Below are 27,996 nucleotides of genomic sequence, written 5' to 3'. Positions count from 1 at the left end.
TAGAAGGCGTTATTGAGTCCCAGTGTAGGCAGTCCATTTGCTCTCAGATTCCCTAGGCATTAATGGAGGTATTTTGTCATCATCCCCGATGGTAACACAAGTGTCAAGTTGCTGACTTGTGCTATTTGAAATTACACTACTTCAGTGCTGTACTGGCTGGGATCATTATCTGCCATTTTTGTTTTGTTGGTAGAGACATCATTGTAACACTTTTAAAGTCTTGCAGTTTTGGAATAGGAAGATACCAGTGTGCAACCTTCCACATCCTACTCCAAAACAAAAGCTTTATTTGAAAGCAATTAAGGTCAGAGGAGGTGATGTTGCCTGATACAAGTCCTGAAAGCAAAGGAAATGCCAAATTTTGATATTCTTTATAAATCAGAACTGAATATCTTTATGGTTATGTTTTCACTAGCAGTGAAAGAATTGGTAGCTTCAAAAGCGTTTCCTTCTGCATCCAAAAGATGTTGATGAGCTATATTTATGCCTCCCTCTAAGACAGGACAATGCACTAGCACTGTAAGAAACCTTTGTGCTCAGTGTTGGCAAGTATGTACTCCTTTGTGTTATATGGCCATCCTTTCTTACTGCTTCCTCTCATCTGCTTTCATGGTGTTTCTAGGATTTCTTGCTGAAAAAGGAATATAAAGCCCTGGAGTATAATCTAACCACCACTGGTGTTGAGCTGGACAAAGTAACAGCTTTTTGGGATGAGGTTAGTACTTTTACCCAAACTAAATAAAAACACAGAATGTATTTTTTTTCACTGATATTTGCCATGGTGTTCTCTAAAATAGGCAGCCTATGCTCCTTCATTTTAACTTCACCTTAGATTCAGCTATCAGCAGGCAAGGAATATATGGCAAGTAATGAATGTATAATATCAAATTATCTGTGATTGAGAAACTTTGTAAGAGACCTTTTAATAAGTGTTAAGGTCTATAATAAGTAGTTATTTCTGATTTAAACCAGCCTGAAAACAGAATCAGGCTGTGGCATGTGTAAACATTGGAAACTAGTTCTATAAGAGGCAAATTCTGTTTGTGTCCACAGATTTAGGAGCAAGTTCATGAATATATATGTATATTTAAGAATATAATAAATATGGTATAGATAGGCAAAGTAACATCAGAAAAGTAAGTTCATATGTTTTCCTAAGTATGTAGTATGATATACATGTCTGCATATGCTTTATTTTTACGTAAATACAAATACACATCTGTGTATGTTGCAGGGAATTGGAGAACTGTTTTTAAAAGCAAGCCAGGAAAACAACAGCAATTCTAGCACTGACAGCAATCTCTTCTTCAGTAATTTTCCACTTCATGCATCCCCTGTTCTTCAGGATATAAATTTCAAGATTGAGAAGGGACAGTTATTAGCTGTTTCTGGATCTACTGGAGCAGGCAAGGTATTTCTATTTCTGGGTTTTTTTCAACAAAATCCTAATAATTTCAAGAAATGATACTGTGTTGTTAGCTGTAATGATACCTGTATCGGTACTGTATTCTTGCTGTCTTCTGCTCACTGTAAACATGGTGGCTGTAGGAAAAAGTATAAAAAGTATATTCGCACAGTGTTTCACTCTGACAGGCTCCCCGAGTCCCATGCGAAGCCTGGGGGAGGTGCTGTGGAAACTGTGGTTTTCTAGGAAAAGTTGTGGTTTAGATTAGTCGTCCCTTTAGAATCCCCAAATGTTAGCAATACGTTGAGTTTGCAGATAATTTTAGCAATATATTTAGTTTGCAGATAACACATCTGATTAACCTCATTAATATAAAATGAGTTGAACTGTGATACTCTTATTAACTTCAAAAAGCAAGTAATTAGATGTATCTGTCATCTTCACTGCATTTTCTGAGAAGATGTGAAAGTCAAAACAAACATTCATTATGTGTTTGGCAACTTTTTGGGTTGAACAAATTATTGGTGAACATATTCTGATTTCCTTGCATGGAGTAAAATATTTCTTCTGTTGTAGTCAATGGTAAAGGACCCATCAATTTCAATATAGTATGATCAAAGCTTCTATATTGTTTTTCAGTGATGATACCAGTAGGAAAGAGCAAAGGGCACAGCACATGAGGTTACCATCAAGCCAACATGTTGTGGTGCATTTTACTGTGATACTTCTAAATTTACAGACTAATTTTGCTATGTTGCTGATATTTTGCTAAGATATCACCAAAAATCAGTTTTGCCTTGTTGCTAAAGGTGATACTTGTAATACAAAAATATCAACTAGAAAGTGCTGAAGGACATACGTATATCTCCTTTATTCAGCTACTTAGGAAACTGAGGAAAAATCAGGTTACAGTGAGCAGTTTGAGTATATGCATACAACAGATTTGCACTTTTCAATGCAATAACGACAGAAGACTTGTAATATTATCTGAAAGATTTTTAAAAACCCCAAGCTGGATCCCCCCACCCCAAAAATAAATAAAATCCTCCTTTCCATGCATCCTCTTAGTTTATGGCTTCCTTCATGTTGCTTAAGGCTGTTACTGTATATTCCAGGAACTGTCAGGCTTATGAAACAGACTGCACACTTACTTTATCTGTAACAGGTGTGAAGCCTGACATCAGTTCTTTAATACTGCTTCAGTATCAGATAGGGTTGGGTTTGGTGGTTTTGTTTAGTTTTGTTTTTTTTTTTTTCCATCTATGCTATATGGCATCAGATACAGTAGTTTAACACTAAGTGTCTGTCCTTTGCAAGATCAGAAACTTCTTACTCAGCATTTTGGAAAAGTTAGATTCTGATATGAATGGAAAGAATCTTGTGAGGCTCTCCCTGCATATTGCATAACTTGTCAAAGGATCCTTGGGCTTGACAGCATTAAACTGTGACTTAGACAGATATTTAGATCTTTGGCTGTTACGTCCCAGCTTTGCTGACTGTTTATTAGTGATAAGAACACCACTGTAATGGCTCTGTAACATATTTTTCCTTGTATTTCTCAATTCTATTCTTTGATCCAGTAGCCAGTTATGTGTGACAAGGTTACTACAAGCTACTGATTAACTTTGAAATTGTAACATGTCAGTACTGAAATTGCAATCAATTCTTTTATGAAGGGAAATAGTAAATACACTTAGGTCATGTATTCACGTAAATGAGTTAAAAGATACAGAGGAAAATTCAGATCACACTGAGTAGTTTGTGAGTAATTGCATAGACATATATGAAGAAATTTTATTTTTCAAGGCAATGCAGATAAAAGGCTTATGAACACTAGTAAAATTGTAAACGTTAATTATCTTGTACAAAGAACAAACAAAATAGCTACTCATAACATTAAAAATCAAATAATATTCTCCATAAATACTAATAACTTATGTCTGTATATGTCTCACATTTTTACCTTGTAAAATTACTAGAAGGTTAATAAAAATATATCATTGCATATAATAATATATACTTTTGCAGCAGCATGCCTTTTTTTCAAGATATTACACAATTGTTATTGTTCACTGAATGAAGTTTCTCTCACTTCAGAGGCCTTTCAGAACCATACATATCATGAAAATCCCCACTAATTGCAGCCTGCACTACATAAGTACCTACAGGGACACTATCTACAAGACAAATGTACCATTTAAGTAACTTAGCAAGAGTGATTCTCGCTTTGTTTAACATTTCTTCTGGTTGTACAGATCTATTAACCAAGTGTTAATGAATTTTCAGACTTCTCTTCTGATGCTGATAATGGGAGAATTGGAGCCTTCACAGGGTAAAATCAAACACAGTGGAAGGATATCTTTTTCGCCTCAAGTCTCCTGGATCATGCCTGGAACAATAAAAGAAAACATAATTTTTGGTGTATCCTATGATGAATACCGATACAAGAGTGTCATCAAAGCTTGCCAACTGGAAGAGGTCAGTCATCTAGGACTCTTAAGACCTGTGACCCAACCAAAGTGAAAAACCCCAAAGAAAAAGAGTGGAGCTTTAAGTAAGCGAGACATTTCTGAGATTTAAGGAACTCAGCCTTGCATCCCAGACTTTTGGAATCGCAAGTGAACCTGTTGCCAGCTCCTTGGGAGATAGATTGACCATGCCAGTTCTGGTAGTTTATGCAACAGGAGCTAAATAAGCTGGCTCAGATATTATAAGGTGTCTGCCTTCTCAGTCTTCCTTGATAGTTAAAAACCTGGGTAAACATATTAACGTTGAAGAAATGATGTAAAAAGTACTCCTACAAAACTTTTTTCACATTCTTCTCCATAAAGAAACTTTTCCTTACAATCTTGGAAATTAACCTGTTTCCATCTTTTCTTTTGCAATTCATAAATAGCCCAGGGGTAATTAGAACTCTGTGTCTGAAACCTGCGTTATTTAGAGGAAAATCTTGACTAAAACTGGGGTTTTCTGTGTGAGCATTGAAAATTTTCACACTAGAAATTAGTGCAGGATTGATTTTCATGTGATATGTAGCCCACAATTAGTACGATGACGTGGAAATGTCCTTGTGTGTGTTTGATGTTGCCAGGATAGGAAAAGATACCTTTTGACATTGTAAGATACAAAAGGAGCCAGCTTTTTAGACCTTTGCACCCTTATTGCTGTGCCTTAAGATCAGGCATTTTGTGTGTAACATGTAGATGAAAACAATAAATATTTAACTGTGCTGAATAGGATCTGCCTTTAGGTCGCACAGTAAAACATATTTTCTTTTAGTGCCAGTTAAGCAGAAAAACAATAGCAAGTCTGTTTAAAAATGAGATGAGGTTAGTGTGCTTTATCTCAGAGCAGGCTATAGTTAAGCAGTAAATTAATCTTTTCTTATATGTTTATGGCCATTTGAGCTTGTGTTTGGATTGCGGTTTGCTGGAAATCTTTGAAAGCTTCTGAAGACAGGAGAATTAACAACTTCTGTGTCAGGCTTTCTGAAGTCCTTAACCCCCATCATAAAAGTTGTAGTTAGTGCCAAAGCTCTCAGAAACAACTGGCTTCAACAGTTCAAGACAGCTTGGTGTCCTGGTGTTGGTGGGACGGCTTGGTGACATGGTGGTGGTGGCATGGCTTGGTGTCTCAGTAGGCTGTGGCTCCTTTGTTCTCCAAACAGGCTTAGTCAGGCCAGCTTTGATCTGTGTTGGTGTGGAATGATATGCTTCACCTCCTAGCAGGGCTTATTATATGAGATCAAGCTTGATACTTATAAGGATGTTTTCTTCTGGACTGAAGCTGTATAAATTGGGCTTGCCTGAAGAGAAGGCATAATGGTCTGGAAGGAAGCCAAATGCATTACCTTATTGCTATTATTATGCTTTCTAGTCTTGTTAGCTTTAACATCTTAATTACTGAACAGGACTTACTACAGCTGATTGAAGGACGGATTTCCAATATTAATTCCCTGTTTATTCGCCAGTGTGACCTTTTAAGGGTTTATTATGACAAGGGTTAGTGCTTTGGTGGCTTGGGGTTGTGTGTGTTCTCATACATCAGATAGGAGAGTTACCAGAAGGTTTTTGCCTAAGGGAGTTCACTTTGCCCCCTTCTCTGCAACTTTCCTAGATATTAGTTATATATTCCAGTAGTTATATATTTCACCTGAATATAGGTCTGTTGCTGAATCTAGTTGTTATACAGGCTCTTCAAGGAGTAGTCCCACTTGATGGCATGCTTGCAGCAGCAGTATCGTGCCATGAGTTTAATTCATGGTTCTTGGTCCTCACAGCTCTGCTCTGTAGCTTTCTGCCAAGGGTAAGGGATACCACAGTGCAACCCTGTAACAAGTGTATGAGATCTGAGTTGTTGAAAGGATCCACAATGGAAGACAGTTGCGTGTCAAAGGTTCAGTGAGGGAAGTTTGTCAGGTCTAAGTACCACTGCTTGTCACTATTGCAGGAGGTTACTATGTAGGCATATGATACAGAAGAAGCGTGAGAAGGGTTCTCAAATACATCTCTATGTGCATCAGTAAAGCATGCCTAAGGTACTTCTTAAACTTCATAGATTACTTGGTTGGAAAGGACATCAAGGATCATCTGGTCCAACCTTTCTTGGCAAGCATGACCTAGACTAGATGTCCCAGCAATCTGGTTGGGTGTCCCAGCTAGGACACCCAACACTGGGGTGTCCACCACTTCTCTGAAGAGATTACTCCAATGGCTGGTTGTTTGTACAGCTTACATGTGTATCTTTGTGGTAATGTAGCCTGCTGTATCTATGTAAAATGATTCAGAATTTAATTATAATTCCATTTCTTGATTATATACTTTCAAGGTGAGGCTGGATGTGGTTCTAGGCAACCCGATCTAGTTAAAGATTCTCTGCTCATTACAGGAGGTTTGGATTAGATGACCTTTGAATGTCCTTTCCAACCCAAACTATTCTATGATTCTATGATATTTTTCCTTTGGGAGTAAGTAGGCCATCACGGGAGGTAAAATCATGTTTTACAACATTGTTCTAGTTACTGGAATTTGGAAATGGGCAGAGGTTAAGAGCAGTAGAGGGTAATAGAACAAAAGAGAGACTGCTTTGGAGTTAAGATAAAGGGACTGTGATTAAAAGCTACTTTGACGTTCTTGATATCCAATAGAAACAGCCTTACTGGCAAAAACTATTTCTGAAAACTCATCACAAACTAAACATGGCTGCAGTAAGATATAAGTGATGCATAGACACTGCCCTTGTTCTTGTGTGATGATGAACTCAAGGGAAGGCTGGTACATTTCAGTGACATGATACATTCTGTGAAACATTATAGTGCTAAAAGTTTTACAAAAAGGCATAGAAAAAAGGCTGCTTGTTCCTTTTCCACTGCCGTCTTCTGCTTTTTTCCTTTCCTCCAGGAACAGTGTTTTACCAAGCAAGCAGGGTGAGCACCCGATTTAACATGTCTTCTAAAATGAAGATCGCAGTTAGCACTTATGGAGGTGAAGGCTTTCAACTTCTAGATCAAACCATTCCAACACTGATCAGTAGTCCTTACCATTTTCCTTTATCCAGAATCTTTTCTGAAATAAATTGTTTCAATGGGTTCAATTTTGAATATGCAGGTATTACCACAGGGGTATTGCCTTTAAAATCTTATACTGGGATGCTGTGATAGAAGCCAAGGTATAATTGGTTCTGAACTCATTTCCTATACACAGTCCCCATAGGCAAGCTTAAAGGTAGTCAAAAAGTAAGATAAAATGAATTGGTAGCTTATGCTACCTTCTTTTTGTTGTTTTTGATAAGGTGTTTTACCCTTTTTATCAAGTACTTTTTCTCACATTCATGATAAAAATCTGTTAGCAAGAGAAGATGAACTTTTGCCTACCACTTTAAATTAAGGACCAAGTATGAACAAATTGAACACCAAAAAAACCATCCTGCATAATTGATTGATTTTTATTCTCATTGCTCAATAGCAGAAGCCATAGGGAGATGCAAACTGGATGAGTTTATATGTCTATGGAAACCTGCTATTAAATTTGAAGTAATTCCACAGGTATAACTTCCCTGGAGAGTGAAGGATTGTATTAATGTCATGAAAGGGATAACAAGAATAGAAATGAGAAATTGTAGGAGTGGCCAGTTGGGCTTGCAAAATCCTTATTACTGCTATAATTAAAAATGACAAAGGAATGTGGCTTGATTTTCAGAATTTCACAGTGCAAAATCAGTATTAATAAGCCTACTATACACAGGGTGTGAGATTTTTGTTTGGTTTTAGCACTTGCTCAGTTAAAAAGGCAAACCCTTTGGGCAGTTGAAACTGTGTCTGAAGCTGTTAACATTGAACAAAATCATCCTAAGAAAATGCATTCCTCCAGTCAAGACTGCAGAAGCGGGTCTGTTATAGTTATTCCTGTAAAAAAATCAACAAACATCATATCCTATCCTATTTATTTATTCATCAGTTTTGAAGCCATACTTCCATGACTTCCATTTTTACCTTTTTGCAATGTAAGATAGATATTTTTCCACCTTGTTAGTTCATTTGATCCTTCAATAGTTACCTAAGAGGCCATAAATGTATAATGGCAAACTACCCTTAAGAGATTACCACTCTTAAAGTAAACACATGTTCTGATTTGAGAGCCACCAGCTGCTCGTAAATATAATGTTTAACATGGCATGCAAATAGAGGAAGTGTTTCCATGTGAAATCACATCATATAATAGTACTAAAGAAATTTTGGGCCAGATCCTATGTTTTCTTGAGGTGGTTTTACAGGGAGTGCAGGAGATTCGTTTTCATCTAAGAAATTAAGTTCTAGAGAAAATAGTTAGAGACAGTCAATATGCCAAGCCGTGGTTTGTGTTCCTACATGTTCGATGTGTTCGCTGCAATGTCAAGGATGCTCTGAAATAAGAACACATATCCTTTCATCCCACTGTACTGCTCCACCCTTTTTTATTTGTGCTGGCTTGGCAGTTGTCTGATTTTGGTTGGTTGGTTGGTTGGTTGATTGGGCAGGTTTTTTTTTCAGATAACTAAATCAGTAGGAGTTGAGAGGTTATGATGTCTGTGAATGAAATATTTCATACCCTGATCTTGTGCCTGTTTTTGACAAGGGATTGCAAACTGCAGATTACAGAGTGTGCAGAAGAGGGGAATAATAAGGATTTGAGTCTAGAACTGAGTGGTCTTTGGTAGGTAATTCTCTCCAAGAGGATATTAAGAGGTAGCTTGGTTACCTAATCGTGCATGTCTACAGTGTAAACTAAGTGAGAGAAAGTTACTTGGCCTCTCTTAGCTGAGGAGAGCAACAGGCATGTCAAGGTGAAGTTCATCTCATCCTAATGTAAACAGCTAAAATAGCATAAATGCCTCTTGCAGACAGAAAGTCCACATAATATTTCAAGCCTCTCACTACAGCCACTGCATCTCATACACGTGGGCCCAAAAGCCCTTTATACTTTTTCCGCCTTGCACTGGTATGATCCACTGGCATGAGCAGACTCCTCTAACTGAAATTCTTGTCTGTGGCCCAAAATCATGGTCAGGTCAGCAGTGAAACTGCTGACACAGTGAGTTCCCTGGGGAACTAGAAGTAAATAAGCCAGCACAGTTTCTCTATAGCAGCAGAGCATCTCAATTAGAGAAAAAAGTGGACTCAAACTCCCAAATACACTGATTTTAAGAAGTTTATCAATAGTCAAGTAAATTTGTTTAACAGAGCCCCTCTGCAATGTTCTGTTTTGATATCGTTTAGTTAAAAACCTGTTTCAATCAAGACAATTCTCCCCACCCCTTTCTCTGTCTTAGGTACAGGGCTCTGGACCGATTACCTTGGATGTTGTCCTATTTCTGTGTCGCTTCTGGAATTGTATTTAATTCCCTTACCCTGTGTTTAATCCACCCACAAACAGCATACTGACTACTTCATGTTTCAGAAATCTCTTCCACAAGAATGTTTCACCATAGAGAAAGCAAGTTTTGCCGGCATTCGTGTGAGGTTTGGGTGAGCCTGAAACTCTGCTCAAGGTCACAAACTCTTACAAAAACAAAGCGTGTGCTTTTGTGTCATGAAGCCTTCATAAATGGTTCAGCTGAAATCTAACAAAAGCCTCAGCTTCAGGAATCACAGGCAGAGAGAGGAGACTTTCCTAAATAAAGTAAAATTTTTTAAAGTAACTTCTGATTTGATATACCTTAAAGAGATCTGGTTTTCTGACTTCTGGCCCATGAAAATGAGGACTCAGGTATGTTCAAGCTGGTTACCTAAAAGCCATCATATAAAAAAATACTGAAAATTCTTCATCTTTTAAAAATTAACAGAAATGTTCACTTGTAGGTATAAGTCTGAAACACAAGCTTTGATTTCAGAACTTGAAAACTTGAAATTTTGCAGTGTAGTTTATATCTGTCTTACTTCCAAGATTTATTTTTCTTTTCCCTGAAAATCAGGACAAACTGAAAGTTACACTTCCTACAAAATGAAATTTCAAATTCTTTATCTAAAGATTTTTAGTAATCACTGAATTGAAATCTGGAGGTTTGTTTCAGTTCTCTTTCTCCTTATGGGTGTATTAGAATTGGATATGATGGCTTGGAAGCACAGCAATAATTATGTTAATATGTTAATGTCAAAGCAGGTAACAGTAAATTTTCGTCTTAGAACTCAAGACAAAAATTATCAAATAGAGTGTAAGAGTATTACCGCTGCTGCTTGAAACCCTTGGTGCTGCTTCTGTTTAACTTCTGTTGAGCTTTGCTTGGCATTTTATACAAGAAGGGATTCATTATTTTTCTTCTAATTTATTGCAAGTAGTCCATACTATAGAAGGGGAATTGCAAAGTATGTACAGAGGCAGTTTCTTTAAAGCAAAGAGAGAAAGAAGATGAAAAAGGGAGTATTTTGGTAGGTGAGAAAGGAGGTAGCAATGTGAATGGGGAGACTTTTCTGGGAACTAAGAAAATAAACATGGGGAATGTTAATGGCAATGAAGAAAGGGAAGGGGATAGAGATTGTAAAGAAACTGTGACTGTAGAAAAAACAGAATTGAAACAGGGGAAAGGGTCAGTGAAGATGAAGTGGAGAGATTCAAGACTGCTGCTCTGTTCCATTTAGTTTCAGGACTGTTTTATCTTTTTGGAGGGAAGGCAGGGGAGGGAAGGCAGGAGAGGGAAGATCAAAGGCTACATTATTAAGGATATATTTAAGGAAGAGGAGCCCTCATAAGTAAAATATATATGTTCTATCATTAGAACTGCTTGAGTATTTTGAATAGCCTTGGATATATAAAGCAACTGCTTGCTGAAAAGCGTGTTTCTTAGAAAATTATTTCTTATCATGCTTTATTATCTTAATTGTTGCTAATGATTTATCAAATTATTTTGCTAACAAAAAATCTCTACAGAAAAGACTTGGAGTGTGAAGTTCATTTTGAGTTTTTGTTTTTTTTATAACCAGACCATATTTCCTCTTCACCCTGAAAAGAGATATTACCTTAAACCCTCTTGGCTGTTTTCTTCCATACAAAGCATAGAGGTATTATAACAGTCATCCCTTTGCTGCTGAGGTAGATGAATATGACATTTACACTGTTTTAAAACCAAAGAGATGTTAAGAGGGGTGCTTTCTTCTTGGGTGTGCAACTTGAGATTCGTTAGCTCCTGATATTAGAAGCACCCACAAAAGTAATTAATGTTTGTGAGAACTGTGGGGGGTTTCTTCTCTGAATATTTACCAATAGGTTTCTCTATGTAAGCATTTAGAAATAGAAATGTTAAAGAAAATCCAGCGGCTACTTTATTAATGTGCTGGGTTTTGTGCCGTTCAGCATCATTACATGGGTTTTGTCCCTGGCTTGATTTCACTTCCTGCATAAAATGACAGCAAGGATGTATTTGGACCAGCCCTATGTACTTTTTTACAATAGGTAATGCATGTTCCAACAAATAGCATTGTGTGTCTACTGAACTTCATCACTCTGTTTACGCCTTTGAAAGAAATTACTAAACATTTTTTTAATTATGATGATTACAGCCTGAAAAGTTCTTTGTCTGTTCCATGTCATATATTATCCTGAGGTGAAGGGTAGAAAAGAGCAGAAGGGGAACTCATTAGAAGTCTGATTAAAATTCCGTGTTGACGCACCTGCAGAGAAATATATCTGACGAAATACCACCACCATTTAAAACAATAGGAGCCCTGGCATTAATTTCAGCAGGGCTAGGATTTTACCCTGTTTTCAGGGGAGGACACACTGGGCCCAGTTCTTCACCTGGGCTTTTCTGGAAGAAGCAGAATTAGGGAACAGCTGTAGCACCAGCATCATTACTGGCAGCAATACTGGTAGAAATGGGAAACAGTGGAAATCAGCTTAGATACCTAGATAATTAACCAAGCAAATCCCAATGTTCAGGTGAAGACACTGGGTAAATGTCAAAGTAACATGAATAACATGGCTCCTGCATGCATCGTGAAACCACAGGTATCTGAGCAGGTTGTCTCAAATAGATGCCAGAAAAGCTTTTGTGCCAGAATTTCACATGTTCACTCTAAATACTTGATGACCTATTACAGCACAATGATTTTGTTAGAAAATTCTCTTTTAAAAATGTTGCTGGCATTGTTTGTCACATCCCTCTTTCTTCAAATACCTGAGCTGTTCTGCTAGTACCAGGGATTTGCTTGAGTGGCTCTCATTTTACAAGAGGGAAATAACTAGTTAACATGAGAAGAATTTAAAAATCACCTGCAATAGATTTTCCATGCATAAGAGCATCTTGATTTTAAGGTCAGAATCCTCTAAGTCAGGAAGTAAACGCTATTATCAAATTAAAGGGGAGAATCTCCCATTTCCTGACTGACCAGGCAGTCAATTTCTAGTCCTTGAGTGGCTGGACCTTTTGTCTGTCAGTGATCCAGGGGTGAACAGCATTGTTCACTCTGTTCCTGAGGTCAGGGCAATTTGCAGGGGAGGAAGAAGGAAACATTTATCTGGAAGGGGTTTTATTTATTTATTTACTCTGCAAAACCTCAGAGGCTTGGATTGCCAAAAGGCTGCCCAACAGAGTGATTAACCATCAACATCACAACAGGGGTGGTCAAAACTGGATTATATCTGACTTCATATGAAATGCAAACTTCTAGAGAGCAGTTCAACTTACAATCCGAAGGTTGGATTGCACTGGAAGTGCTTCACATGTCTTCTGGTATTTTTCCCAGATGTCGCAGGGTTTCTGTGGGTGCTGTGGAGTGCATGCAGACTGCAGAGTTCCTGTATGTCTCTCGGCTGCCTGGGGGAAGAGAGACCACAAATCAGGCTGCCTTTTCCACACCATTCCCTAAAGCCTGCTCCCAGCAGCTCACTTTCCGGGGAATTTTGCATACCACTTTTTTCCTCCAGAAGTTGCACATCTTTGTAAGGCATGAGAACACTGGAGCTGATTTTGTCTGGTATCAGATGCCTTGGACAGCTTCCTTGGCTGTGGGGGATCCCTGTCTTTGGAGTGGGAGGACGTGCATAGGCAGCAAGAGCAGCAGTCCTGTGCTGCCGAGTGGGGAGCACAGGCACTGGGAGCTTCTAGGATGCTCAGGACTCCCAGCTTTGCACAAGGCAAACTACCCTGGTGTCACACCTGCTGGAAACTTTGGTTTCCTGGGGCACAGGGGAGTCATCAGCCCATATTTCTGGGAGGAGTGCCCTGAATCTACCACAGTTACAGTGGTATCACTATAGTAGCTTAAAGACGTAGGCCAGCGAAGACTAGAAGGCAGAATTTAGAGCAACTGTAGGAGTATCAAAACTAGGCAGCCTTCAAGCACGCAAGCCATTTTCCATGTCCCAACTTCCATGAATTATTGTGGTTTGCAAGGATTGTCAATTTTGGTGCTAAATACTCCCCTCAAAAAGTTTCTGGCCACCTCTGCCAGTGGGGCACAAGGATGTCCTTTACTCCTTTCTCTGTCTCACATGAGAAGGAAATGGAATTTTCTATTTTTTTTCCACTGGCTAAAGATTAATTTTTAGCATGGTCATGAGCTGTAAGTAACACACAGCCCAAGCAGTGGAACTTGGCTCCCAGACCTTTTGCAAACCTTGAGTATTCCTGGCATTCCTGGCTAGGAATTTTGTGCAAGCCTTTTTTAATGAACATACTTGAGGTATTAAATTCTCTGGGCTCTGAAGAACTCAGATCCCGAGTTAGCTTCTTGTTCTCCCTAACTTCAGTGGTAAATGCATTTGCCATTGTTACTTGACAGAAAACACAACCAGTTAACATCTTGGTTTGATATTGTATGAAGGTACATTCTCTGCTTTTATAGAGATCTAGCAATCAAGACAAATATTTATTCTTGAGATCTTGCAGCTTGTGATTGCTCTCTGCAGTAGAATTACACATTTTCTTTTATAACCATTTCTGATTACATAAACAACTTAAAAAAATAAACCTCTGTGGGAGGGTTTTTTTACCACTTCTGTCTAACCTGTCTGTACACTGTTGTGCATTGTGATTCTATCCAGTCTAACTTGAGTTTCTTGGATATGGAAAATACATGTCTAATTCTTTAAAACAATGTTAACAGGATATTTCCAAGTTCCCAGACAAAGATTATACAGTGCTGGGTGAAGGTGGAATCATTCTGAGTGGAGGCCAGCGAGCACGAATCTCACTAGCAAGGTATTTTACTCTCCAAGTAACGTACTGTTTCTTGTATAAGGAAATTATTACGACTGAGCACTTAAATATATGTGAACCAGGTCCTGCTAAATAAATATCCACCAGCTTGCACTTCATTTTACACTCAGAAATCTGAGTTTTGCTATGTAACTGTGTTTGTGATACACCTGCATATTTCTGTATTAGATTTTGAAAGTTTGATGTTAGATGCATGCCATGGCTTAGCTGAAGATAAATCTTTCACTCCCTGATGCAAGATGTCTATGGAGATTTAGTCCTGTAAGTGTAGCTTTCCAAGTACCAAAGAAACGTGTACAAAAGATTCCAGATGAAAAAATTCCATGTTTCAAAAAATGTTGCTAATAGTTTTGGTTTTTCTGTTTAAAAAAAAAAAAAAAAAAAAAAGAAGTGGAATCATAGACTCATAGAATGGTTAAGAAAGGAATGGCTAGCCAGTACCTATGAATAACGATCTGGCCTTGTCTGTTTGACCTTCCCGTGTTAGCAATTTTGAAGATCTACAGAACAATAACGTAGGTGTTTGTCTAACAAATTTGCAATGTGTGTCAGTGGAATCACTTAGCTGTCATCAGAGGTTCAGTAATGACAGCTCTGATGTGTAAATGGCCCCACTTGTTTCTGTGCCAAGTACAAACTGTGGTGGTTCCCATGCTCAGAAACTCTGGGTAGAAGTTAAAGCACATTATGATGATCCACACTGGCAACCCATGAAAGATATGCATGTCTGTGTGAGGCTAAAAGATGGGTTCATTAACACAGAGAGTCTTTTAGTGTGGATCTTTCTAGCAAATTTGTGAGAGGGAAAAGACATATGGATGGTTCTGATTTATGTGGTAAGAGAGAACAGGAGGATCTGGCAAAGCTTTCAGAGCAAAAAAACCCAACCAACCCTGGCAGTGTTCAAGGCTCGGTTGGACAGAGCCTTGGGTGATGTGATTTAGTGTGAGGTGTCCCTGCCCATGGCAGGGGCTTGGAACTTGGTGATCTTAAGGTCCTTTCCAACCCTAACTATTCTATGATTCTGAAACCCACTTAGATTTTCATTTGGAATTCAACATTTAAGGAAATATTTCCTAGATTCTGTGGATAATCACATCTGTTATTTTTCAGATAGTCACAGTTCATTTACTGGAGGGTCACATAACTGATATAGTATATTTATTGTCAGCTACATAATTATTATTAAAAAAAACAATTAAATGTCCCAAAGTCAGTGGCTATATCTGCTTTACATTTTGTTTGGGCTCCACTCTAAACTCGGCATGCTGCAAGGTGTGCAGGTGGTTGAGGTGTGGGCTGCAGATAAAGTTCTAAGAAAGCTAGAGGAGAAAATTTAGGTTTACAGCCCCATCTGCACTGCTTATAAGCTGGATGTTATTTGCTTGACTGTCTTCATGCACATTTCTGGTGTACTCTGTGCAAAGTCATGTGAAATGAGACTTCCAGCTGAAAGTGCCATCAACCAGCCATCATGAGAAGCTGATAGAGATTGCCCAAGTCCATCTTTCTTCTAGAGCTTTGTCAATGCCTTCCAGCTATAACAGGGGGAAAGAAAAGATCAAGGGAAAAAAAACAGCCCCTGCCCTGGCTTTGAGCTGCCTCACTGGCCTGGTACCCTAAAGGCGGTCATGTATAGCTACTAAGCCCAACATACCAATTATAGCAATAATTTGAGTGCTACCATTATTCCAGGAAAAAAAAAAATGCAAACTTTTTGCTGATAGAAGTGCCAAGAACAGTATGAACTTTTGTTGTTGTGCAGCCACTACATCATAATGTATGGTCAGTGAAATCCATCGTGACAGAGGATTTTTCAATGAAGTTGCTTGGTTCATGAACATAATATGCTATTATTGAGGGCTTTTTCTCCTGGTGGTTAAATATTCTCACATTGTTTAACATAATGATTTTAAAACTCATTTTAGAGTACTTTAAAAAGTACCGAAATGCAGCTGTCGAAATTTTCCTTGCTAATTACACCCTGATTCATATCACTTCATGATTTTCATATTCACAGAGGTAGATAAGGGGCCTTTTTGAATCGATTTGAAATAAAAAACCTTCTTAACTCCAGCTTTAGATCTCAGTGATCCATGTCCAGTCACATAAAGCTTAAGGTCCTAATGCTACAAATAGTTTTTCATGTCCTGACCACAAACTATTGTACATCTCCATTTCAGATATCGTTTGCTAGATCACGGCTCACTAATACACTTGTCTTTGCTCACAGTTACTTTGAAGTACTTTAAAACTAAGTGCTAAGACCTAATCTTTTCACACAATTACATTTATGTAGCATTCCCTCAGGTATCGGTAGGCATTACAGTAGGTAGCAAATTCCCATTTAAGTGGTCATTATACACTGATGGCGCCTGTCAGATTCAGGCCATAAACAGGTCTTTAGAGTAACCTATGTAAAGGCAGCTGTATAGCTTGCTTTGATTGCACAGAAATTAAGAGAAAACCCAATTGGTTTGTAATGTGGTCTGCAGCAAGGAAAGGCTTTACTGAAAGGTGTCTTGCAAGTGTATTTAAAACTGAACTCCAGCTCCACATTGATGCTGTCATAAAGTCTACCAGTTATGAGTTTCTGAGACAAAGGCATTGTCTTTAAGTTATATTTACGTAAATTTATAAGACTTGTGAAAGTTAATGTAATTTCTGTTTTCTCTGTTTAGAGCAGTGTACAAAGATGCTGATTTGTATCTCATGGATTCTCCTTTTGGGCATTTAGACATTTTTACAGAAAAAGAGATATTTGAAAGGTACTGTATATTTTGATAGATTGTATTTAAGAATCCCACAAAGCAGCACAAAGTAAAACCAAGAACAGGAATTCAGTAAAACAATACTGAAATGATCAAAATTGTATCTTTTAGGGCTGTTTATTTTAAGGCATTCTTGTGGCTGAGTATTTTGTGTTAGCAGTAGGACACAGGATACTTTGCTGGGGACAAGCCTGAGCCAGGTGTGTGCATTAATGCTCCCTCTTCCATTGCAACATATTGAGCCTGCTATAATCTATTCCTCCCAGAGAGCATGGCTTTATATCTGGTATATCTGTGTACCAGAAAGGCTTTAATTTTAAAACACCTGCTTTGTAAGTATAAATTTTTACAAAAAGCTGTATTTTCTCTTATTTTTCTAATGACTGAAAAACTGGTCACCTGAAAGTGCCCACTGACCAGGAGATTGGCAGCAGGCAGGACAGGGACATAGACTTTTTACTTGTCCTGGAGGTGGAGCTTGAAAGAGTAAGGACATACACACTGTTATGCATGAGCTTTTCAGTCATCATAAGTTTGATGTTTTGAAATCAAGCTAATACTTGTTTGGCAGCAAAAGATCTAAGAAACCATAAGATGAAAAGAAGTATTTAATTTTCATGTTGAACTGTGCCTTTTGGATTGAAAATGATTAAATTTTCTCCTCTTCATTTGGTTCCTGCGGTAAAGTACTCACCCTTTACACATCTCAGCCTTACTGCTTCCTTTGTAGTTTGAGGGAGTGCGCAAGGCTGCACATCCTGGGAGGGGGGAGGTAAAAGGGAATAGATTGAAAGTGAAAGGGATGTAAGCAATATTTAATAACGAAGAAAAAAATCTTGCTTTTAACACTTTCATCTTTTATAGCTGTGTATGCAAGCTGATGGCGAATAAAACTAGGATCTTAGTTACTTCAAAACTGGAACATTTAAAGATTGCTGACAAAATACTAATTTTACATGAAGGGAGCTGCTATTTTTATGGGACATTTTCTGAACTTCAGGGTCAACGGCCTGACTTCAGTTCAGAGCTGATGGGATTTGATTCTTTTGATCAGTTCAGTGCAGAGAGAAGAAATTCTATACTAACCGAGACTCTCCGACGATTTTCCATTGAAGGAGAAGGCATGGGATCACGAAATGAAACCAAGAAGCAATCTTTTAAACAGACATCAGATTTTAATGACAAAAGGAAGAACTCCGTAATTATTAACCCTCTTAATGCAGGTAGAAAGTTCTCAGTAGTGCAAAAGAATGGAATGCAAGTCAATGGGATAGAAGATGGCCACAATGACCCACCAGAAAGGAGGCTGTCACTGGTGCCTGACTTGGAACAGGGAGATGTAGGTCTGCTTCGGAGTCATGTGCTGAACACTGACCATATGCTGCTGCAAGGTCGGAGGAGGCAGTCTGTGTTAAATCTGATGACGGGCACCTCTGTGAACCTCGGACCAAACTTTTCCAAAAAGGGAAGTACAACATTTAGGAAAATGTCAGTGGTGCCTCAGACGAACCTGTCTTCTGAGATAGATATCTACACCAGGCGCTTGTCTCGGGACAGTGTCTTAGACATAACTGATGAAATCAACGAAGAGGATTTGAAGGTATGTGTTGATTTACATTCATCCTGAGTTTTGACATGGTGATAGTTTAGTGCAGTATATTCCTTACTTATTTTTCTGCTTGACTATGTCATTCCTAATGCAGTTCTTCCCTATGGAATATCCTTTTGGAATATCTGTGAAAATTTTAACTCAAATTTCATCTTGAAATTGTTGAAATCCTAAAAAAAAAATTTTGCCTGATTTTTCACAGTTTTTTGAATGCTATTTGTAGAGGACTTCAATGCAGAATTTTAATCTACCTTTAAGATTATGCTAAAATGAAATTTGAAACCATGACATGGGAAAGCGTTGTTTTAAAACAATTATTAAAATTGACATTTGAAATGTTAAGGCTCACAAAAATTTGTCTGAAAATTGCAGATTATCTCTAAACTGTTTTTTTCTATCAAAGATGACTTAACCTGCCAGTACCTTCCTCTGTAGCCATTATCAGACAGTTTGAATGATGCAGTTTAATTATTTGGACTGAGTTAGCAGAACAGCATTCATGTGTCATAAATTCTCATATATAGATAATATCATTCTTAGTATGGTCTTGTGAACTCTTTGACAGGAATGCTTCACTGATGATGCTGAAAGCATGGGTACTGTTACCACATGGAATACCTATTTTAGATATGTTACCGTCCACAAAAACTTGATTTTTGTTCTAATTTTGTGTGTGACTGTCTTCTTAATTGAGGTAAGAAAATCTGCACTTGATGTCATGTTACTACAAAGGATTTTTGTTCAGACTTTGTGATAAAAAGGATGAAGCATCAGATTCTTATTAGCATTAGCTCATGTATGTATTACTTATTGGCAACTGCTTTAAGTGATATTGCAATGACTTTTCTACTGTTTAGATGAGCATTTCTCACCAAAAATAGTGATTAGTGCATGGCAGCAGAAGACCCACTTTCTCAAATTATCACACTTACTTTCTGCTGTGTGGTACCATAGATAAGAATTGTTATCCTATGCAGGTCTCTTGTTCACAGGTGAATAATCTTCCATTTTCCATTCTAAGATACTGTTCAGAGCCTTGAGGGCTCAACAGCAACACAGCAACTATTACTTTTCTTTTTTTTTTTTTTTCCTCTGAGCACATACATAAATTCTGGAGAATTGCTTTAAAAAGGAAGTTAGAAGCTTTGCTCCTAGTGAAAGAAGAGTGGTAAGGCAGAGGGCTGAATGCCTGTGACAGCATTTAAGGATGAATGGGGTGGGTCTGCAGCATGCAGGGAAGACTTTTTCCAAGTACAGTGGGAAACACTGTCAGAAAAAGTGCTGAGGAACCTATCTGATGATGCAAGTCTGACTATTTTTATTGTAACAGAAATTTCCTGCATTTGACTTGTCTCCCAATTTAGGAAAGACATTTAGCATATGTACAGTATCTCGCAGTGTCCTCTTTTACACCTAGTATTATAAATCAAGTGTTTTTCTGAGGGAAGAAACATGTTTCAGGGAGAAGACTGGGAGATTAATGAACCTGTATTCATATGTCAACTTATAATATATGGTACCAACTTCTCTTGGCATTTTTCAACATGAAATGAAAGAAGAGAAAAATCCATTAGGAGTTCCATTAGAACTAGTTCTGGGCTGACTGTGTCAATGAAAGGTTTGTAACAGTTCTATGGTGGTATTCAAACTTCTAGTACCATCAAACCTGGAGAAAGATATGATTGATGTTATCCTGAATCTACACTAATGTTATGTTGCAGGTGATTTAAATTAGTTCTTTTGGACTAGGAATAAAGCCTGGAAGCTTAGATCGTTTGATATCCCAAATTTTTAAACCAACTCCAGAAGCAAGACAGTATTTAGATGCATAGCTGTTCTTATGTAAGTTTTTGTTTTCATGCTAGTGGGAAATGCCTCTATAAACTTACAATAGCAAAGCTAAATGTGCATTTTAGGGAAGAGGGAAATTTTGAGGTATATCAGATTTATCCCTGTATATTCGGCATACATGTCTAATCTTGATTACCAATTTTTTCTTTTAAATTTGACTGAAACCTTTTTAAATAATTCAAAAGCCTTATCTTCTAATTGAAGAATAAATCCTATGACAAAGAATGTATCCATCTAAGTTAAACTTTCCAGTATGACTGTTGCTTAAGTAAAAGCCTATTGATAAGTTAATGGGCTGGAAGATATTCAGCCATAGTACAGACTATATAACCTTTAGCAGATCTTTGAGCATGAGATGAAATACCATGCCAAGTGGTTATGTGGCCTGTGCTAACAGTTTGTACCCTACACAGAATCACAGAATCACAGAATCCTAAGGGTTGGAAGGGACCTCAAAAGATCATCTAGTCCAACCCTCCTGCAAGAGCAGGGTAACCTAGAGTACATCACACGGGAACTTGTCCAGGCGGGCCTTGAATATCTCCAACGTAGGAGACTCCACAACCCCCCTGGGCAACCTGTTCCAGTGATCCGTCACTCTCACAGTAAAGAAATTTTTCCTGATGTTCACATGGAACCTCCTATGCTCCAGTTTACACCCATTGCCCCTTGTCCTATCACTGGACATCACTGAAAAAAACCTAGCTCCATCATCCTGACACTCACCACACTGTGACCCCTAGACAATGCAGAGAGGTTAGGGATGAGCGTCCAAGAGCTGAACTGGGAGAGTAGTGACACATAAATGGAAAGTGAAGTTGTGACACCTTTCAGAGCTGGGTGGGAGTGTTGTGGAAATGCTGGAGATACTATCTTAGGTTTAGAATGGATTGCTTTGTATTGCAGATTCCGGGGTGAGTCCACACAGATCACCATAAATAGTGCATCAGTTGTACATTCTTCGTAGATTTGTGGGGTTGTGTGTGTTTGTAGCTCTTTTAAGTGGCTCAGAACTGTATTTCCTAGATGTAATTTGCAGAGACTAGGATTGCTGAACCGGGAGAAGAGCAGTTACGATTGGAAACGTATAGAAAGGCTTTGTGAAGTTATTCTGTCACTGTATTATCTACCTTCATCTTCACAGGTGAAAAGCTCCTCTGTTGTGAGGATGAGAAAAGAATTCTGGTGAGAGATGTGAAAATATTATTGTGAAGGAAGCCTGATCCTCACAAATGTTTAAATTCAGGGCATCATGGTCAATCTTGAGTTATTTACTGTAAGACCTCCAAAAGTTAGTGGTTCCTAAGGAGAAGAATTAATTAGATAGCGGAGTATTATGGCAATACATTCCTGTACCAGTGCCATAAAAATATATGGGAAGAGTATTGTAGAAACTATGTCAACCTTTAGAAAAAAGATTCTAGGCAGAAGTATAGTAGACTGAAATGTGGTGGACTGCATGAAGATCTCCAGTGCCTCACTGGACAGACAAGAAATAGTGTTCCAGAGTAAGCTTCTGTTGAGCATTGAAGCATCTCACAATAAGAATGGTTCAATTCCACATTTTAAAAGTATTAAAATAGATTATGTAGAGAATTATGTAAATATCAGATGAGTTGATATATCAAATGTAGGTATCAGCTACCAAAAACAACAATGCAAAAATAACAGTGTTAAAGGTTTGACATTTGTATTTGAATAGCTGCCTTTGAAGATACTGAGAGTCTCTTTTAGGAAGAAATCTTAGTCTTTAAAACTTAAAATATGTTAAAGCGTACAGTGAATATTCCTTGTCATTAGGAATGCATTAGCAAGCCTTTGTTAATACTAGGGTAAAAAACAATAAAAGAATATTTAGGCACTTGAGAGCCTGATTGTAATACAAGTCTAAATGTAGCTTTCCTGGTGGGATGCACTAATAGTTTCTGTGGAAAGAGGAGCCGTTATGACAAAATTTTCTGCTTCAGGGAAGTTTGACTTCCATTCATTTATAATGCTCTCTCTAAAAACAGTTATAAAGTCAGTAGAAGAAGATAAGTAAGAAAAAGTGCATAATGTGACAAGACAAAAAAATTGACTTTGTTTTCTTTGGTCACAGGTAGCTGCTTCTCTTGCTGGATTGTGGTTTCTTAAAAAGTAAGTAGTGAGAACCTGTGGTCTCCATTGTATTGATTTTTGCTATAAATAATGCATTCAGCCAGAATTCTATATGGATAGGCACTAGCTTATATTCCATAAAATGGTTCAGAGGTGGATGGTCTAAATCTCTCATGTAGGTGGTATCTTAAGCTGGTACTTCTTTAAGTGCTGACAATCAAACAGTTTGTGCCTTGTTATTGAGCACGTAACAAGGCATGCAAGACTTTTTCTGGCCCAGCTGACTCTAGAGATGCATGGACTTATCCCGAATACACTGTGGTTCATCACTTTCAGAGCACGGCAGGTGAGACATTTTCTAGGGAACATTTTAAGGGAGAAGTTTCCGTTCATTTGTACTGTTTCCTCTGCTCACCTGTGAAAAATTCCAAGAAGTGACAGGGTCAGGCAGATGAAGGTTAAAACATAGAGAGCAACAGTGTGGCTTTTCCTGGGCTAATGCTTTTGATCCCTGTTTTTGTCCTGAAGCGCTAAGCCTGAAAACATATGGTGACATAGGTCTGATGAGGAGGAGGGATTTATTTTGATGTCCCCTTACAGTAGGTCACTAAGGTGTTTGATTTTTACAGTACACCTAAAGCATTTTACTTCCAGAATAATTCTTTTCAACACTTAAATGTTTTTCTTTTCTTATTAAAAGAGGTGGATGTGTTTTCTATGATTAGACGAGTTTTGTCAGTGATTTAACAGGCAGTAGATCTGCAAGAGACTACCAAAGCAGGACGTTTTCATAGTAGTTTAGGGAAAATTATTGGAGGGGCTGTGGTTATACCATGAGCTTAATTTCCATCTTGGCAAAACCCCCTTCATTGCACAATTGCAATTAATTTCAGAAATTGCTACAAATGCCAGTAGGTTCCTGAATTACCAAAGGTAGCTGAGTAGATGAGTAAGCCATTTATTGCCTTGACCGCTGAACACACACAGGGTTACTTTGCCTCAGTGGATTGTGGGGTAGTTCGTAATTTACATTTCAGACATACAGGACAATATTTAAAAGTGACTGGAAATACATATAACTAACCATTAACATAGTTTTTAAATAAATGAACATTGAAGTACTCTTCAGTAGAGAAAATAAGAGAAAAAAATGCTATTTCCAGTAATGCATTTTTTTTTTTAATTTCCATCAAATAGGATAGCCTTGAAAGCAAATGCAACACAATCAGAAAACAGTACCTCTGACAAACCTCCTGTGATTGTCACTGACACTAGCACCTACTACATCATTTATATCTACGTGGGAGTGGCAGATACCCTGCTTGCCATGGGAATCTTCAGAGGTTTGCCCCTTGTGCATACGCTTATCACAGTGTCTAAAACTCTTCATCAAAAGATGGTGCATGCAGTTCTTCATGCACCTATGTCAACATTCAACTCTTGGAAAGCAGGTAACTGAGATGGGAACTGATTGACTCATGTATGGATTTCATTTCAATTAAACAGTTTTCATTCTGTTGAAGGATACTGTTGGTTTCCATTTATATTTTCAATCAAGTTGAATGTTAGAAGTTTGCCACATTAAGTAACTTGTGAATCTTTTAATGAATCTTGAGTGCACTTTAAGTGTGACATATTTCAGTTATCAATTCCATTTCTGAAATATCACCTTTTAAGTTAGAGAAAATGAACTGTTAACTGTTTGAGGCAATAAAACTAGAATAGCTTCTAATGAATAGACCTTGTCTAAAACTGTAATAGAAAAGCTGTAGTCAGCTCTGTGGTGAGTGACAAGGAGTCAGATGTGGATGATAAATAGTGCTTGATTTCGTGAGTAGTGCTACTAAAATGGCATAAACCTCAGCTAGTGTGAATAATGGTATGCGTGTTCAAATTTGGCTCTGGAGTTGATACAGAGTTCATTACATAACTGGTGCAACAAGTTCTATCTCCCGCTGTACATAAAATTCCTACCCTCTACCCTTCTTACTGCTGCGTACTAAATTACAGGAAATGCTGGTAAATGTCAATACAGCATAGGGTTTCGCCTTCATTTTTCCATTAAATTCTTAATTCTCTTGTTACCTGTGATTAATACAGTAATTCTGCTCAGAAGCTAGGAAACTGTTGTGCAAACTCATGCAAATGCTGCTGTGCAAACGGTCTGTATATCAGCAGAGCCTGCTGCATAAGGGGTACAGACCTTATGCTTTGTGTCTCTGTCCTGCTTAATTGTTTGTTTTTATTACATTTTCTTGTTGTTGGCTTTTTTTTTTTTCAAAATTCCAAAAGTTGGAACAGAAGTTGTGGAGCCAAATTCCTCCATGGGGAAGGAAGCTGTAGCTGAACTAAACTGTAGTGTAGTGGAATTACATGTAATAGAAAAAATCTTGTACTCAATATTTTGTATTCAGAAACAGTTGTTCTTTTTATTAAAGTAATAAATGTAGGATTTTTGGGGTGTTAAATGTTTGACTTTCTTTTTCTTTTTTTTTTTTCCTCAATTCATAGGTGGCATGCTTAACAGATTTTCCAAAGATACGGCAATACTGGATGACTTACTTCCACTTACAGTATTTGACTTCATACAGGTTTGTAGAATAAAAGTTCTAAACTTTGCTGTCTTATGGCGCTGTAGAGTTTCAGCTGTACATCATGCAAAAGAAATCTTACTAAGAAGAAGAAATAGCAATTGGAATAAAATGCCTCTTTTTTTCAGTCTGTATACCTATTTGCATAGGTCCTTATGTTGTGTGTGGCCTTCATCGCTTCTTTTTTGAGTACTTAGCTATGTGTGTATGTTTGTCCAAACCACTTAGTACTCAGGCTCAGAAACACTTTTGCCCTGCAGACCCCTCCAGTACAAGTATCCCTGCTTCTGCCTGCATTCAACTTCAGAAGTGTAAAGGACATTCATTAGTTTCTTTTGTTTATCTTGGCTCGAGATTAGTATTTTCTTTTTCATGCTATCCGTTGAGTGCATTCACTCATTTTCATTACTTTACATCCTTAGCCTCTTCTGTTACCAGTTTGCTAGCATCACCCCTAATGTAGTTCTTCTCTTTTCTTGAATACATTTTTGGTTTTCTGTTCTCTTATCTTCTGGGGAAATTCTTCCAGGACTGCCTTTTGAGGCAGTTTGAACCATGATGTTTTGTGTTCTGATCTCAGTTGGGCAGTTCTGTGCTTCCCCCCCCCCCCCCCCTTTTTTTCCCCCCTTAACAAGTTTGACTGCATAATTTTGTCTTTTTATCCTTTGCATCTTTATGGCTTCCCCTGAGTCTCTGGGATTTAAGCTGTCAGGAACTGGAGAACTATTTATGATGGAGAAAAGCTTTAGATGACTCTGTTATTTGAAGGAATTTTACATTCCTGGGTTGTAGAATCATAGAATAGTTAGGGTTGGAAATGACCTTAAGATCATCAAGTTCCACCCCCCCTGCCATGGGCAGTGACACCTCACACTAAACCATATCACCCAAGGCTCTGTCCAACCTGGCCTTGAACACTGCCAAGGATGGAGCATTTGTCATTTCTTTGGGCAACCTTTTCCAGTGCCTCACCACTCTCACAGTAAAGAAATTTTTCCTTATATCTAGCCTGAATCTCCCCTGTTGAAGTTGGAGCCTGTTACCTCTTGTCCTATCGCTATAGTATCTGATGAAGAGTCTCCCTCTAGCACCCTTGTAGGACCCCTTCAGATACTGGAAGGCTGCTATGAGGTCTCCAAGCAGCCTTCTCTTTTCCAGGCTGAACAGCCCCAATTTTCTCAGTCTGTCTCTAGCCCTTTTTAATTGTAGAATTGCAAACTTTTTGGGTTTTGGATGGAAAGGCTTGTTTCCAGCATACGTCCTGGGAAACTCCATGTATTGCAAAATCTTCAGTTTTGAATGACCTTCCAATTCATCCACACTGAAGAGAACATTGAAGAAATACAGAAATAAAGGCAATTCCAGTGTTTCTCAAGCAGGATGTCTTTGTTTGCTTCCCGTCCTGCCTATTCTGAGACTTTGCGGCTTTGTGGATCCCATCACTCCTCATTAGTGTCCCACCACTAATGCTGCAATGCCAGCTTTTCCTCAGGTAGAGCTGATTCCCAGAAACATTTAAAAAATAAAATAAAATCTCCCCTGGCCCTCGTGTTCCTCTCTACCTTTATTTAGGAGATGGGCAGGCTTGGCAATCAACCTAAACGCTCTGCTGCACAGATTGCCTGTCTCCATCTGTGAGTTTGCTTTGCTTTACCACCCCTATCAACATGATGGTCTGATCAAAGCCAAATTGCTTTCCCTGTATCTTTGTTAGTAATTGGTAACTTAGGCTCATGACTTTAGAGAGGCCAATGCAAGTTCACATGAAGAGATTCAATGACATTACACTCCATATCCCGCTGACATCATGAAGATTTGCTGAAGGAGTAAACATGGACACTAGGGCCTTCTCTGAATCATTAGTGTTATCTTTGGTATGATCAGGATTCACTACTGTCTTTTCTGATGTGGCCATTTTGTTTCTAGTATTTGGATCTGCCATGAGGATTTTATTCCAAAATCATTTTAGTTAGCCTGTCTCTATATTTCAGACTCTCTACACTGGTTTCTCATATTTTCAACAGTAAGGAAAAATCCCTAAATTTAGCTTTTCTGTTGTGATGCCTTTCAGAGTCTAACCTATTCTCTGGTGTCCTATAGGTTCACCTCTGTCTCCTCAGTCTCAACTGCAGAGGCTCCTGAACATACATGATAAGCTGCCCTGTCTTTTTAGGTTCTTCTGGTGAAGATCATTGAACCTACTTGAATGCTGTCTTGAATGCTTTTCACTGGTCATCCATTCATAAAAACAATCCTTCTGATCTTCTATAGATTCAGTCTTGTTTGGAAGCCTTAAAATTCCATGGACCATGCTTATGAACAAACTCAGATTCCTCTGAAAGAGGAAACCCGCTGATTATTGCAGAATGTGGGAGTGATCTCTGGACTTAGGACCTGGGACCTCTCCAACCCCTCTGCTTAAAGCAGGTTCAGCTAGGGCAGGTTGCTCAGGGCCATTGGATTTGGATATCTCCAAGGGTGGACTCTCCACATGTTCTCTGAATAACCCTTTCCAGTGTTTGACCATCCTCACAATAAGATGTGGGGATGGTCAAAATAAATTTTTTCTTAAGTTTAAATGGAATTTTGTGCATTTCAGCTTGTGCTCATTGCCTCTTATCTTCCCATGGGGTACCACTGATGCATTTTATCTGCACCAACTATCTAGTGGTATTCATGTAAACAGAATGTAATTGTTAAATATACATAATTTATAAAAATATTTGCACATATACACAAAATAATATATAACAAATACCATAAGGTAAGATCCCCTAAGCCTTCTCTTAAGGCTAAACAATCCCAGCTCTATCAACCTGAGATGTTCCAGTCCCTTTATCATCTTCAAGATGAAGATGATTAGCTTTTCTTAGGACTTTTATGGGCAGTAGACTTATTGGTGGGCCTTCCCATTCAGGGACAAGGGCTTTTCATCCAGGATGAATGAAACTTAAGGTTGAAAGAGGCCAGGGTTACTCTGCA

The 27,996-nt window shown here is 38.2% G+C and overlaps 1 protein-coding gene across 3 annotated transcripts in view; it reads left to right on the top strand.

Annotated features, from left to right (window-relative positions):
- Window positions 1-27,996, top strand: part of CFTR (CF transmembrane conductance regulator) — an 89,306-nt gene that overhangs the window by 31,029 nt on the left and 30,281 nt on the right. For all 3 annotated transcript variants that reach the window (XM_061467650.1, XM_061467652.1, XM_061467651.1), the window contains exons 9-18: window positions 623-715; window positions 1,235-1,411; window positions 3,692-3,883; window positions 13,983-14,077; window positions 16,777-16,863; window positions 17,731-18,466; window positions 19,041-19,169; window positions 22,425-22,462; window positions 23,621-23,874; window positions 24,935-25,014. In XM_061467650.1, coding sequence (XP_061323634.1) covers window positions 623-715; window positions 1,235-1,411; window positions 3,692-3,883; window positions 13,983-14,077; window positions 16,777-16,863; window positions 17,731-18,466; window positions 19,041-19,169; window positions 22,425-22,462; window positions 23,621-23,874; window positions 24,935-25,014 — 1,881 coding nt within the window. The remainder of the gene's footprint in view (window positions 1-622; window positions 716-1,234; window positions 1,412-3,691; window positions 3,884-13,982; window positions 14,078-16,776; window positions 16,864-17,730; window positions 18,467-19,040; window positions 19,170-22,424; window positions 22,463-23,620; window positions 23,875-24,934; window positions 25,015-27,996) is intronic.

The sequence above is a fragment of the Pezoporus flaviventris genome, unplaced genomic scaffold (genome assembly GCF_033815535.1).
Source record: "Pezoporus flaviventris isolate CSIRO_AGI_PZ_B2104156 unplaced genomic scaffold, CSIRO_AGI_Pfla_v1 ptg000045l, whole genome shotgun sequence".
NCBI classification, from domain to species: domain Eukaryota; kingdom Metazoa; phylum Chordata; class Aves; order Psittaciformes; family Psittacidae; genus Pezoporus; species Pezoporus flaviventris.
This window is presented reverse-complemented; position numbering and strand designations above follow the sequence as displayed.